This window comes from Lynx rufus, unplaced genomic scaffold (assembly GCF_022079265.1).
Source record: "Lynx rufus isolate CCGP_SWC_20201006 ecotype Redwood Valley unplaced genomic scaffold, mLynRuf1.p SCAF_7, whole genome shotgun sequence".
NCBI lineage: Eukaryota > Metazoa > Chordata > Mammalia > Carnivora > Felidae > Lynx > Lynx rufus.
Window position 1 is genome coordinate 94,669,201 of NW_025814889.1, and position 15,374 is coordinate 94,684,574.

The following is a 15,374-nucleotide window of genomic DNA, read 5'->3' on the forward strand; positions in this document are numbered from 1 at the left end:
TGCTAAGTGAGCTTGGATGCATGAGCATGGTTAAGAATAGCTTCCCAAAGCTCAGAACCTTTAAGAAAAGCTTCTATTTGAATATATAAGTTCTGATCATTGGAGGAAAAGGACATAGTCATTATTTTGAAGTCACACAGTGTGGAAATGAAGGTTGTATTGCATTTATTTTCCTTCCTCTCCCCAATTTGGTGTATTGTGCTCTGAAAAGACAGGCAGCCGGAAGATGTCAGAGCAGCAGCCAAAGGGTTTGGCATCTACAGCTGATTAAATCTGCGCCTCCTCTCATCTTCCAGTGCCACAGTGTGGACGCCCTCCACCAGTGGGATGCGGACTCTGCTCTGCCTTTTTCCTGCAAGGAGCAGAGGGCTGCCTCTAGTGATTTACAGCTTCCTCTTATAATCTTCCACTGGTGACAGACGCTGCTGAGGCAGCTTGCCAGGGCCAAGGGGCCGCTCACTGGAAAAATCCATTGGTGCAGAGTACCCCAGGAGCCTCTTTGCTCTAGGAAGACGAGGGTTTTCTCTCACCAGGGCAGAGAAGCATAACTGTGCTGTTTCCATGGTGCTTCTGTCAGCCATGGCTGCCCCTCCCCCCCTCCCATCTGTGTGGCCTGTGAGAACGTTGGCCAGCTGGTTGTGTGAGATATATATGAACTCAAATCTGTCACATAATGCTTTCTTCTTCTTCTTTTTTTTTTTTTTTTAACAGTGCCTTGACGATAGTCTCCCTTTACATCCTTAGCTTAAAAGATCAAGACCGACATGCCCCAAATCTCTCTCTGAGGTGAGAGTTCTGGTCTTGTTTTCCTTTGGGGAGAAGTAGTCTTGAAGGCCTCCTTCATTAATCATTTTGTTTTCTTCCTCCAGCAACATCACAAGCTCTCAGGAGCCAGCCCTGCCACCCACAGCCTCCCCCTCAGGTAAGATTTTCACATTCCTCGCTCTCAAACCCAGCCCGTGTTTCATGTGAATTGTCAACAAAAGAACCAGCCTTTCAGGTTAACCTTGTTGCTTCCCTCGGCTCTGCCCAACGCTTTGCAGCAGCACCTAATACATCTCTGGCAACCACACAGTCCTCCTTCCGAGTACCAGAAATCACTTTCTGTGAGATTCTGCCTTGTCAGGAGACTTACTGCTGCCCCATCTGGGGAAAGAGAAGAGTCCTCTCAAGTCTTGTGCAAAGGCGTTCCAAGGAGGAATACCATCAGAGGCCGTGGGCAGGTAAAGGATGTTCAAAGAGAAGCAACCAGGGCTCTGAACCTGAGGTGTTTTGTTTTTTTTTTTTCTTCTTTGCAAATATTTACTTGCATGATCTGTTAATGGTTCCAGACAATCGTTTTCTATTGAGGTGGCAAGATCTTTAAAAACACAAATACACAAACTTGCAGTCATCTGTAATATTAAGTCCCCCACCCAGGGATGAAATTTTGGTTGATTCAAGTGAAAAAGTCTCATCTGTCCATTGCTAGCAAAGATAGTAGTAGTAGAACATGTAAAGTAATCATGTGTGGATTGGGTAGATTTTCTGGCTCACTTAGAACTTATAAAATGATGTCGTAGCTGGGCTTTCTGCCCAAACCAAGTAGGGAAAAATGTAAAGGGCTTTGGAGATCCAGTGAGTTCAGGGTAAGCTGCCAGTCAGTGAAAATCACAACCACTTTCAGAATATCTTCTTCTACCTTCTAGGGACACACACACACACACACACACACACACACACACACACAGAATGTTTTTGAGTAACAGAATTTTCATGTTAAAAACATTATGGAAACTTGAGTAAGGGCTAAAAGTGTAATTATCTCTATGAAACCATATGTAGTACATCCAAATGTATACTAATTCATTATTATTTTGGAAATCTTCTGCATACACACAACAAGTATATAAAATAATAATGCTGATAATGCTGATAATAGCAATACGTACATATTAGTAGGGATTATATATCAGGATGTTGTAGCAACAACTTCCAAATTACAGTGACTTAATGTGGCAAAAATGTATTGCTGATTCTCTTTCTATGTCAAATATGGGTCAAAAGAGGGTTCTTGCTCATCATGTCATTTGGAACTTAACTAATGGAGACTCCATCTCAATACATATTTCTACCACCTCTGTAACAGTAGGTAAGAGAAAAGGCAAATTGTGCACTGGCTCTTAAAGTTCCAACCTAGGTATAACACATGTCACTTCTGCTTACGCTTTATTGGCCAAACCAAGTGACATTGGTCATGTCTAGTTTAAAAACGATTGATAAAGTGCAGACCTAACATACGCTTAGAAGAAGATGAACCAGAATATTTTTGAGCAGTCCAAATGACTGACATGTAAAATATGGTCAGTGGTTGAGGTTTTGGGGCAGCAATGTAATTTCTTTTTCCTTTTGACATTATTTTATATCGTAGAGTTGAATAAATAACTTGTACAAATCATTGTCACCATCACCACCGCCATTATCATTATCATGTAATGAGGTAGTAATGTATACAAAAGCACTGCCATAAGTAATCTACATGAGTAAACCATTCAAGTCCTCACCAACCTAAAAGACAGGCACTGTTATTATCCCCATTCTTTCCAACACGAAGGTGAGACATAGAGAGTTTTTCCCTGCACCCATAGAAGGCAATGCTTGCACTATTTTTCCCATGAAAGCAACTTTTGATTGAACTTGGCAAGAGATGCAAGACTACAGGGCAAAGATGCATCACTACTTTCACAAAGATGTGAAAGGAATTCGTTTGAGTCAGCATATTCTCCATAGTTTCAAACATGGAAAAATCCAGTATGGTTACAAAACTCCCCCAAAGCCTTCATCTCTTGTGAAAGCACATGGAAACTTGTGGCTGGTAAACTCTTTTCTTACCTCGGGGTCCACCTTGGATATGCCTGGTGTCCTTTTCTGAGAGCAGTCCTCAGAAGAGACTACCTCACCCACGAGAGACGTGTAACAACGGATCCTGTACAGGAAGAGGTCATGGACAGATCCAATCTTCATTTGCAAAAAGGTTCTTGACCCTTAAGCAAACTCATTCCTGTGGCAACCAGCTCTTCACATGGAGGGAAGAGAAGCCTTATCAAACCAGATGAGGGTTTATTGCTCTCTTCTCTGGAACAGTGGATATCTGCAGGTCTTATATTTCCATGAGTATGGGAGACACTGAAGAGACTCCTAAAAAAAGAAGGTCTGCCCCACAGTCTCTGGCTGTGTTCTACTAGACACAATTATCAGCGTTGTCTGGCTAAAAGTGAAATTGAGGGGCACCTGGGTGGCTCAGTCAGTTGAGTATCCGACTTCAGCTCAGGTCATGATCTCATGGTTTGTAGGCTTGAGCCCCACATCACGCTCACTACTGTCAGTCCCCCGTCTCTGCCCCTCCCCTACTTGCATGCTCATGTGTGCATGCTCTCTCTCTCTCAAAAATAAATAGACATTAAAAAAAGAGATGCGTCTTTCAAATAAATAAATAAAAATGAAATTTAAGTCCTGCCTTACCAGGCTCCCTGATACACTGGGAAAGTTGTTCCCTCTTCTCTCTTTCAGCTGGGGAAAGATGGAAAGGATTTTCTTCACTTCACTTCACAGTTCTCTTCACTATCCTGTTGAGGAAAGCCGCACACTTTGGGGGATTTCGAGTCGTAGAATGTCAGAGGGCAGTACACCAGTGGCACCCTAACTTTTTGACCCATAGAATCCACTATTAATTCATTATTATTTTAGGATCATTTGACTGAGAAAACACCTAGAGGGAGAATGTTACTGTAAACTCAGTTAAGCTTGTAATCAAATGATTTTTGTTAGTCCAAAGCATAAGAGACTCTTAAAAACTGAGAACAAACTGAGGGTGGATGGGGGTGGGAGGGAGGGGAGGGTGGGTGATGGGTATTGAGGAGGGCACCTTTTGGGATGAGCACTGGGTGTTGTATGGAAACCAATTTGACAATAAATTTCATATATTGAAAATAAATAAATAAATAAATAAATAAATAAATAAATATTTAAAAAAAACAATTTTTTTGTTAGTCCAACAGCAATACTTGAAAAATAGTACACATCTGTGGGAGAGTTGTTACTTTTCAAGTCCACAGACCCCACTGACCACTTTATGCCATCACCTGGCGTTCCAGAGTCCCCAGGTCAGGAAAACCTCTGATTTATACCAGCTTACCCATTTTACAGCTGATGAAATGGAGGCCCAGGACCTTGCTTAAGGATCTGCAGTAAGCTACGGGCAAAGTTGGAATTGGAATTTGAGTCCTCTGTCTCCTTGTCCTGGGTTCCTTCCCATCTACCATTTTGCGTCCATTTATTTGGGCACAGTGTGTACATGTACTCGGGATCAGCTTTAGAGGACTCAGAAAGTATTCATTCTATGGTTCTGGAAAGCCCCTTCGGCATCTGCCTCCCACAGGTTAGCCTATAGCCATTGAGATGTCCCTGTTGTGGGATACTTCTGGGGGTGTAAAGAAAGCCTCTTCTCTTCTGCTGCTGGTCCATCCTCCCTCTTTGTCCTGACCACTGTATAACACCGGGGTTCCTAAATCTGAAAGTGGAGAAAGCCAGGCAAATTCTTTCAACCAGATGTTTCTGAGGCATTGAAGACTAATTAAAAATTAAGGAATCAGGGCACCTGGGTGGCTCAGTTGATTAAGCATCCAACTGCAGCTCAGGTCATGATCTCACGGTTTGTGGGTTCGAGCCCCACATTGGGCTCTGTGCTGATAGCTCAGAGCCTGGAGCCTGCTTTGGATTCTGTGTCTCCCTCTCTCTCTCTGCCCCTCCGCTACTTGTGCTCTGTCTCTCAAAAATAAATAAAGATAAAATTTTTTTTTAAATAATAAAAAAATAATACAAATTAAGGAATAAAAATAATAACATTCAAGGGTTAAGGGGAAAACAAAAAAACAACAATTTGGAATAACTCTGTAAGATGAATTGTAATATCTAGCAGTTTACCATCACATTTTTATGATATGCTGAGCACAAGCTATTGTTCTTCTTTTGGGCCTAAATTGATTGTGTAAAATGTCGTCAGAAAGTTTATCCCCTCTTCCCACTTACTATAAAAGGTTTGGGAAAGACTAATCAGGATGTGGAGAGTGGGTATTTTGGAACATTGAGCTTCTAATCTGAGGCACCAACTGAGTGTGAGGGATTAGATTTTAATCTATGGAACCGATAAAGATTTAAATAGAGTTAGATATTACAAAGTAATGAGCTTGTGAGGAAAAAAAATCTGTGGATTCCACAGAGTTTTGGTGAAGATTTAAAAAATCTCATGAAGCTAAAAGGCATGGGAATTCCTGCTTATTTTGTTTTGGAGTTCAGTACTCTGAGAAAAGCAAATGGTTGCAATAAAATGGTTCCCTGTGTTAAAGGACTCAGTCATCAATTGGTTGGGCTCATTGACTTCTTCTTGGCATGAGTCTGGTTCAATCAGGAAAGAAAAAGGTATGCTGCTTTGGAACTTAGCCATAGAGCACAATTTTATAAGTAATGCTATATACACATTCTACCACAAGAGGATATGCTTTGGTTGGACGCCATCTTAAATCTCTCCTCTCCACAAGTTTCTAATTTAGTTTATTGGGAGATCTTTCCCACTGATTGTGAAATATATCTCCAACTTTACAGGGAAAACCACTAGGAGTGTATATTAAGTTTATAGTGAATATTACTGGAAGGCATTTGTAAAATGAGAGTCACCCCTATATGACTACAGGAGAATTTATGGTTTTCCAATAACCAGCCTTTCAGAATTCAATAGTCTTGCCTCAAAGAGGTGAGAACTTAGAGGTGTTTTATAGGAGATTTAAAATTTATTTCCAATCCTGCCATTTTCATAATTCTAATCTGCAAGATTATCTCTCCTCAACCTTACCTTTTAATTACTGTTTTAAAAAATACGGTTATCCCATAAGATACTACATCCTATCTTAGGATTCTATGTCTAGGAACCTGAAAACATGCTTCTGTGGAAGTGAGGCAACTCTGTAGTTCTGTTGTCAAAATTTATAATGAGCCCTTTTCTGCAAATTCAGCGGGAAAGTAAAAAAAAAAAAAAAGGTAAAGAATAATAACATACAGGATGGAGAAGTTCTGGTTTCCTCTTCTTTTTAAAGAACATTTTTTTTAACATTTATTTATTTTTTGAGAGACAGAGAAAGACAGAACAGGAGCAGGGGAGGGGCAGAGAGAGACAGAGGGAGACACAGAATCTGAAACAGGCTCCAGGCTCTGAGCTGTCAGCACAGAGCCCAATGTGAGGCTTGAACTCACAAACCATGAGATCATGACCTGAGCCGAAGTTGGACACTTAACCGACTGAGCCACCCAGGCACCCCCGGTTTCCCCTTCTTTTCATGCCTCATTTGCTTTATAAATTCACAGCCTTCTGTGGAAGCAGTCATAAGCAAAACTCATAGCAGGGGATGTGTACTGACAATTATTATTGAAATAGCTGGAATCCAAGAAATCTAGAGGCCTTTTAGGCAGCACATATATTTATATCTAAAGGGAAATATATATTCAATTTTCTAGGAAATCCTCATGTATCATGATCCATTTCTTCTTAATGAAAAGGATCATATTAGGCAAGATCCTGAGGAAACCTGCCTCTCTTTCAAGTTCTATCTCACTCCCGTTTGCCAATGGGGCAAAGGAGCCCAGGTTCCCATATCCATTCCCAGCATCGTCTGTACCCATCTGCTGGCAATTTCCCCTTTGAGTGTGTACGAGGAAACATTTTTCTACAGGGTACATGATTGGCTCTTCTTCTTTCCCTGCCTCTCTTCCTTCCATCCTCCCACAAATATTTGTTGAGCATCTGCGGAGAGCCCAGCATTGCCTTGCCTGGGGCTATGGCAGTGCACAGGGTGTGTGTGATGTTCCAGAAGCTCACGGTTGGTTTTGCTGACAGGCAAACAAGCCTGTGTGCCTAGTGTAAGAAGTACTAACCAGGGCAGATTTACTTAGGAGTGATGGCCCCCAAGTAACGTGCACTCTTGCGTTTGCTTTCTATCCTGAAATTCCATACAGAAAGTTGAATAGATCTTGTCTCTCTTTTCTTCCTGAGAGTAGCACACATTGTATTAACTTATGTCTCTTCCTAATTGAGGTTACTGTCTGTGTTTTTCCCAAAACGGTGTAGAGAGATATAAACATAGTATTTAATGCAAATGAAGGAATACAATAAAGAGTACACATACTTGAGAAAAATCAGCAAAATTAAAAAATGCAAAAACTTTAAAATTCTTTTTAAAAGCTTGTTTAGCAACCCACTAAATAACTGCTTTCACTATTCACTTTAAGGATATCTGGGGTTTTTTTCCCCAAAGCTTTAACAACAATCATCTGAATAGTTACCTTTCCAAAATTGCTTTTAAAATGACTTTTCAGCTATGACGGGGTCAAAACCACTCCCCCACTTCCTTCCTCACAAGCGAGCTCTGGCCCTGCACCAGTGATCTGACTCTTCTCTTCAGCTGCAGCACAGTCCTGACCTTGAGTTTTAAGTGTTCTTTTTTTCCTGTGTGGATCACATTATGGTAGGAGTTACAGAGGAATCAAAGAATTTTAATAGAGGTTCCCTATTCTGGAGTTGTCAAGAAAGGGCAAAAATACATACGAGTTAAATAATAAAACAGAGATGACAGGCTTTGAATGTGGAGACAGATCTATCACTAATTAATCACCATATAGATGGTTCAGTAGTAATGCTGTGACACTGGAAAGGAGGGGACTGTGGGCCGCAGTGATCTGATCTGCTAGGGCCGCCATAACAAAATACCACAGACTGGACAACTTAAACCACAAAATTTATTTGCTCACAATTCTGGAGGCCAGAAGTGCAAAATCAGGGTGTTAGGAGGTCTGGTTTCTTCTGAAGCCTCCCTCCTAGACTCACAGATGACCACCTTTGTGCTGTGTCCTTGCAAAGTCTTTGGTCTCTGCACACCCCTAGTGTCTCTGTCTCTTCCTATGGGGAGGGATGCCAGTCAGATTAGAGTAGGGCCAGAATAGCAGCTTCGTTTTAACTTCACGGCCTCTTTAAAGGCCCTATTTCCAAAGACAGTCATATTCTCAGGGGTGAGGGCTTCACTGTAAGAATTTGGGGAACCCACATCAACCCAAAACAGATGGCTTCTTGGAAGAAGGTGAGAATATGCTAGATAGGATGGGTTGAAAGGTGGGAGAGAGAAAGTGAGGGGAAACATTCAACTGACAGAGACAAAGAGGGGCTCCTACTAGGTTTCTTCTCATCCTGACCAAGCATTAAAGATTGACAGAGTATTTTCTTCTTCAGAAGACAGAAGCATGTCATTCCTGGCAAGAGATGCACTAACCAGCCCTGACTGGGGGACTGACTGTGAGTTTACATTTACGTGACTATTCTTTGACTTTGTGGAGCCAGGTAGAGTAACAACAAGCCGTAAAAGCATCACTGGAGTGAGGAACAGGGATGAAGGCTGCACCCTGCCAGAACACTCATAGGGATCATGTTTTTAGAATCAACGCCCACCTAACCATTAAGGAGACATTAGAGTTGGTCTCTCACTACTGGACATGTTGAGGTTTATCTCCATGGATTTGAATAATTTATTTGAACTCTCTGCCTTTTTTTTCTATTCTAACTGAATTTTTAGCTTGTTTTCTGTTTTCTGAGTTTTTAAAAGCCATCTTTATTGGCCAGATGGCATTTCATATTGTACTCTCCATTTTCAATAAATGTCAATTTAGTAGGACTTCCAGGGTCCAGAAATTCTTTTGCATGCGATGAGGCTGCCTATTGGAACCTGGATTTTTATTAGTTTTCTTAACATTTACTATAACAACAACAACAACAGAAGCCTTCTCCCTGCCCTTCTCCTTCTTTTTCCATTTGAATGCAAATGGAACCCATTTATCTAGGAAACTCTTATTTCACATTCAGTAATTTGGAGACTTTGCTGGAGCACAATACTCTTGTCCTCTGCAGAAGAGTTTACTTTCTTTTCTCTATTTCTTCTCAATTCAGGGATTGACACAACCATTAGTTCTATTCAGATTATGGAAATCCAGCAAGTAATAGATCATCGGTATTGCAATGGAGACCACCAGTGCGGGTGGGTAAGCCTCCCCATGATACCTCGATTGTTTCTGGAATTTACTCAGGGCTCTGGGTTTCTGAGACTGGAATGAAAGCTAGAACGACATGGTAAAATCGATGTGTGCTTACATTGCTCCTTAAGTGAAAACACATTTGTTACACGGTGGACGAGGGAATCATAAAATGGTTGGTATTAGCAAATATCAATAAACCAAGGCTCCCACGATTCCAGTCTCCCACTTTAATGGGTAAAGCCAAGGCAAAAAGCTTAGAGGGCAGGTCTGTGGCTGACTCTCTGAGGACACATACCATAGGCCCAGAGCTGCGGGTTAATTTTATAGACAAGAAAGACATTGTTACTGATGGCTCCAAGTAATGAGTGAGCTGACATTTACACATTTTAATAACAAGGAATACCATTGTTTTAATTGCTAAATAATATAGCTTATTTTAGCTTTTTCAGTTAGGAGGAAAAAAATCCAGATACTGAAAAAGTTATCAGCAACATCCATGTCTGTCGTGTGCCGTAAGGTAATGACGCATTTAGGAGCATAGAGTACAAGTAGCTTCAGAAAGCACAATATGCAAGTTGAAGGCATTGAGAGTGGGCAGATAATTTTCTTTCTTTGATAAATATGTACTGGGTGACTGCTAGGTTAAAGGCAAGGCCCTGTATTTGGAACTGGTGTCACAAATCCTTTGCATTCTCAGCCTTACTGCTTTTTTCAACCTAATGTAATGTAGGCTTCAGGCTTCAGGCTTGATTATACTGAGCTTTAAAAATAAGTTGTCTGGTGCGTTATGATTTGTTCATGGCTTTGACATTCGTTATGTCATCGAATTCTCACAAAGTCCCTATGAGGTTGGTCTAGTTGATCCCCATTCTGCCATTAAGGAACCTGAGCTTCAGTGAGCTTAAACAATTCAGAGACAGACATTAATTACTGTGTTAGGGTGACATAATGAAGAAGAGTAGGATGATTCGGGTTCAAATACCAGAACTTTGACAAGGTAAGTTCATTCCCCCTGAGTGTCCATTTCTCATCTGTGAGATGCTACTGCATGCAGATGCTGGGGGGCATGTGGTAGGAAGTAAATTCCATTTATCTAAGCTTCCTCTGGTAGAACAAGGCTCTCCTGATCTCACTTCAGATCAGTTTTAAAAACTGCTTCCTCGTTTTTAACAACCTACTTTAGTGTTATTAAAGAGAATCTAAAATGACCCTGGCTCTTTTTCCAACTTATCCGGTTTTGTTTCTCCATATAATTCAAGGTATGGCCCGGACATAAGAATTTGTGTTAGATATAATATGCTTTTCTGCTGGGGTTTTCATTCCAGTATGAGTCCCAGGAAGTCCCGCTTTCTCCCAAGTATCTCTCTTAAAGGGGATGTGTGTGTGTATGTGGGGGGGGGGTCTGGGGGGTTGGGGGCGTGTCTCTGTATAAGTCCTTCTGTGGTGCAGTTTTCTCCCTTATGAAATGGTGATTCAGACTATAATAACACTAGTTGATTCAAGTTCTGAACGTGCGTGGTATTTCCTGCTAATGTTGCCTAAAAGGGAGCGATTCAGGATAGAAAAGCTGGTATTCATTATTTCCAGTCCTCCTTTCCAGAGGGATTGTTAGTTTGCCTTTGCCTCATTTGTCTTCCGAAATCTGTGTCTCCTTAACAGGGACTGGAGTCATTTCCGGTGTGCTCAGTTTTATGCATTTGGCCTGGGATTTGGCTTCCCGTCATTTTGTCTGTGTGTTCTAACAAACCATAAATCTCTGTGGTATATTTTATATATTAAGACCTAAAAGAGATCACTTTGAAATTTGACAGGTACATCTCTGGAAAACATAGAACTCTCCTGTGCTAAATTTGATTTTCTGTGTTTGTTATAGAGCATTTCACAGTTCACATAGTATTTAATGAGTAACAAAAGCCTTTTGAAGCCTTTCCTGTGTATTTTGATTTGTGGTTTTATTTTTTTCCATAATTAGCTCTGGAAACTACAATTACAATATTCCTGTTAATAAGCACACACCTGCCAATGTCAAATTCTCTCTGGAAATCAAGTAAGTGCATAACTGTAGAAAACAATTCCACTTCTATCATTATCTGAATAGAAAGTCTGAACTTACTTCACAGTTGATCAGTAAGTTAGAAGGTGGGAAGTTATCAGTCCATGCCGGCGGATGGTAGTTGGGTTGAGAGGTGGGCCAGCTCTAGGGAGTTTTCAAAATGAAGGCTGGGATCTTCCAGGCTCCTCCAGTGAATGGAAAGACCCTAAGGATTCACACTCAGCACCTGTAAAATGGGAGCAGTCTTGGGTTTGATGCTCTCAAGTTGCAGACTCCCCCCGACTGTGTCCCTTTGAATTAGGGTAGGAGCAAGAGTAATAGCACAGTCCCTGGGTTGGGGGGCTGGGCAGTTGGGCAACTCCCTGGTAGCAATGCTGAGGCCGACACCACCCCCTCTCCCCAGGGGAGTTCAAGGAGTCAGAGTTTGGAGTTGGGCAGACCAGGGTTCAGATTTTGTCTCTGCCACTTACTAATTCTGTAACCTTGGAGAAACTACTTATCCTCTCTGAGTTGTTTTTGTCTGTAAAACAAGTTTGAAATAAGACCGGAACAAGTAGAGCTGCTGTGGGAACCGCTGTTAAGAATAGTGAAATTAATAACTACCATTTGCTGAGCACAGAGCCTATGCCACACACTCTACACTTTAATGATGGGTCATATAATCCTCACAATAACCCTCTGAGTTCGGTATTTCTCTTCTAGTTTGTATTTTTCAGATGGGAACACTTAGGTCTAGGGAGGTCAAACACACTTGTCCTGAAACTCGCAGACAGTAAATGGTAGAGTTGGGTTTCAAACTCAGCCCATCCTTTAAACCATCACTTTCCTGCCTTCCCAGTGAGATGAGAGATTAAAAACGTTGCCCTTTCCTGGCACATATGAAACACTTAATAAATGATAGCTCTTTTTTTATATAAAAATTCTAAGTTATTTTATTTTGTTTGAGAGAGAGACAGTGTGAGTGGAGGAGGGGCAGAGAGAGAGGGAGAGAGAGAGAATCCCAGGCAGGCTCTGTGGTGGCATCACAGATGTGGGGCTCAGACTCACAAAAGCGTGAGATCATGACCTCTGCCAAAAGTGAGAGCCGGACACTTAACCAACTTGAGCCACCCAGGCGCCTCAATTGTAGCTTTTATTATCAGTACCTTTCCTTCAAAATCACAAAGCTCTAATTTAATCTATTCGTACCAAATATTTAAAATAACTATGGTACTTCTAAGACTTTCGACCCACTTCATTCAAATTATGCAATGAGCTGCTCATCAGGAAGATAGATGGTTTTTATTTTGTGTCTCTTGATTATAGTCTCTCCTTTTCTCCCCCCTCTCCACATTTCCTCTCTTCTCCCCTTTGTTTTCTGCCTCTCTTTTCCTTTTCTCTGTCCTCCACGCTCCCTCTCTGCTTTCCCAGCTCTGTTACTCCTCCTCCATCTGTCCCTTCTTCTGTTTCACTTGGGCTTCATACTTCTTCCCTCATCAACTTTGCTTCTACAATGAGTTCATGACACTCAACCCAACGGCTTGCCTTGGAAAGGTTTGTTTCAAGCAGCAAGTGTTTCGTGACTCAGAGCCCGTCACATTTCATGCAGAGCAAGAGCTAAATGTACTGTTTTCTAGCACTCCCTGAGTAGCCTGGAATAGCATTTCCTTCTTCATTCCTAGCTTCAATGGCAGGAAGTAAGCCGACACGGTATGTCCCCTGAAGTGGCAGAAAACCATCTTGAGCCACTAAATCAGGCTTTTTAGGTGAAGAGCCATTTGTCCAATATGTGTGATTTAAAAATAACACACATACTCAACTGAGATTGTAGGTTGTCCCACTTGTGCAATAAGATCATTTCCAAGGACAGATGGATCTCAGCCTCTTGATGATAATTAATGGGCTAACCTCCAGAGAAGAGTCATTCTTTCTGGCAGGACTTCTACTCTGATAGCTTTTAAGGGAGGTAAATTCTAATGGGGCTCACCCCCACATCCCTTCCTGTGTTTGTGCACCTTGCTGCTTCAAACAGTATCTCCTCAGATCAGGGGTGTGTAGAATCTGAAATCCTGGAAACTTCAGGTAGATGCAAATTCAGTTGCCAGAGAAAAGAGAATGGATATCTTCAAAAAGTATTTTCTAATGTGTGGGGATAAGAACTTCTGATGCTAGGGTGATTTAAGTCATGAGATTAGATCTTAGGGACTCTATCATATGCTACCCCAGTAGTTGTTTTGGTCAATTCAGGCTGCTATAACAGAAATACCATAGACTGAGTGCCTTAACAAACATTTATTTTCCACCCTTCTGGAGGTTGGGAAGTCCCATATCAAGGCACTGGCAGATTTGGCATTTGGTGAGGGTCTGCTTCCTGTTTCATAGAAGGCCATCTCCTCACTGTGTCCATATAGCAAAGGAACAAGAGAGCTCTCTGAGGTTCTTTCGATAAGATCAGTAATCCCACCCATGAAGGCTCCATGCTCAAGACCTAATCACTTCCCATAGACTCTACTGCCTAACACATCACATTGGAAATTGGGATTTCAGCATATGGATTTGGGGGAGGGGAACACAAACATTAAGTCCATGACAGTAATCATCTGAGACTGAGTTTCTTTCTGTAATAATGAGATGGGAACGGGCATACTGGCATTGATGAGCTTTGTGTAATAAAATGCGTGCAAGAAACTTTGAATAGATTTCCAAGTTCCCATTCGCACCTCTTTTTATCAAGGTATCGCCTAGTGGAGCTGGTAACTGCTTTCCATTTGCCCTTTCTCTCCTTTGTCTCTTGAAGCACAACAGAACCATTGATAGTCTTCCAATGCAATTTCACCCTTGGAAATATATGTTTCCATAGTAAAAGGGAAGCCAAAGGGATACAAAGCCACCAAGAGGTCTCCCAGGAGATGACACAGGTAATGTTTTCCAGCCCCTGGGCATTCCCTCCCTGTTCCAGAAGAAGTGTGTCTAGAATTGCGGCACAGCCTCTGTTCCCCACCAGGAGAGGGATGCCGCGAGCCAAATGCCGCTGTTTCTCCTTGCTGGCTGACCCTGGTCACAGGGCTTTGCTCAGCATCCTCCATGTGTCCTTCAGAAACTGCAGACTGTTTTAGCGACTCCTGTCAAAAGCTATTGTCATGGATACCTTTCCTAGAGTAGTCAAGGAAATGCTTTCTCAGACTATAGTCTTTCCAACTGAGTGTAAAATGTGGTTATGAAATGGATCTCCCTTTCATTCATTATTTAGGGCTATCAGCACATTTGGAGCCTCCCTGTAGCCCCATTCTTTGATAGCACATACCACTTCCGTGTAGCTGCACCGGTAAGCTTTCTTTCTTTTTTTTCCCCCTTTTTCTTTTTCTTTTCCGGTGAGAAAGAAACAGACCATTAAATCAATCCATCGATCAATTCAATTCAGTCAGTCAATTACTTTAACTCATTTTTACATTAGTCATTCTCCTTTTTTCTTCTGTTCTGACAGGATTTAGCTGACTGTTCAACGGATCCTTATTTTGCTGGGATATTCTTTACAGATTACTTCTTTTACTTCTATCGGCACTGTGTCTGATGTATTCGAATTTGGTTGAGGACTTCGCCAAGGAAAAATACTCAAAAATACGGCGAACAGAAACATAACTTCTTGCAATCTCTTTCTTCTCTTTGTAAAACATTCACATTTATTGCCATAGGGCTTTTTCAAGCTTTGGCTTCTGACAGTTTTGAGACGTTAATGAGGAGAATAAAGTGTTTGCCGCAACTTGAGATAGTGTGGTTTTTGATTTTCCCGTGACTATGAAGAAAACTCTTCCTGGAGTGAACAGCACTGTTGGGCTTGAAAATACTGCTTCTGGTATTAAGGAATCTGTGAGGCCAAAGACGCAGGTCAGAGTCTACTTTGTGTTATGTATTTCTTACTGTAGCTTTCGAGAAAAATAAAAAGGCCCGTTTCTGCCAACGTGGGCCCACTAAACACAGACTCTTAACAGTGTGTGATATGGTGTGTGTTAGGGGGACGGATGGGTAGTGTCTCACAGATGAGCTCACATTTAGGCAAACCATTGCTATGTGTTTATGGAAGAGAGGGAGAAGAAGGGAAGGAAGGTGGAAGGGAGGGAGGGAGAGAGAGAGAAAAACGACATATACTAGAGTGCAGAATGTTGCTTGTTAATGATTTGGATAAGAGAAATAGTCGCAATTCTACCCTCTAATGCCTAATGCCTGATGGACACTA

At 41.6% G+C, this 15,374-nt stretch overlaps 1 protein-coding gene across 1 annotated transcript in view; it reads left to right on the forward strand.

The window, feature by feature from the left end:
• Positions 1-14,711, forward strand: part of MYRFL (myelin regulatory factor like) — a 131,778-nt gene extending 117,067 nt beyond the window's left edge. The window contains exons 17-25 of the mRNA XM_047066388.1: positions 712-786; positions 870-922; positions 1,047-1,223; positions 8,312-8,374; positions 9,023-9,110; positions 11,081-11,155; positions 13,938-14,058; positions 14,391-14,465; positions 14,625-14,711. Of these exons, the coding sequence (XP_046922344.1) occupies positions 712-786; positions 870-922; positions 1,047-1,223; positions 8,312-8,374; positions 9,023-9,110; positions 11,081-11,155; positions 13,938-14,058; positions 14,391-14,465; positions 14,625-14,711 (814 nt within the window). The remainder of the gene's footprint in view (positions 1-711; positions 787-869; positions 923-1,046; positions 1,224-8,311; positions 8,375-9,022; positions 9,111-11,080; positions 11,156-13,937; positions 14,059-14,390; positions 14,466-14,624) is intronic.
• The last annotated feature ends 663 nt before the right edge of the window (positions 14,712-15,374 follow it).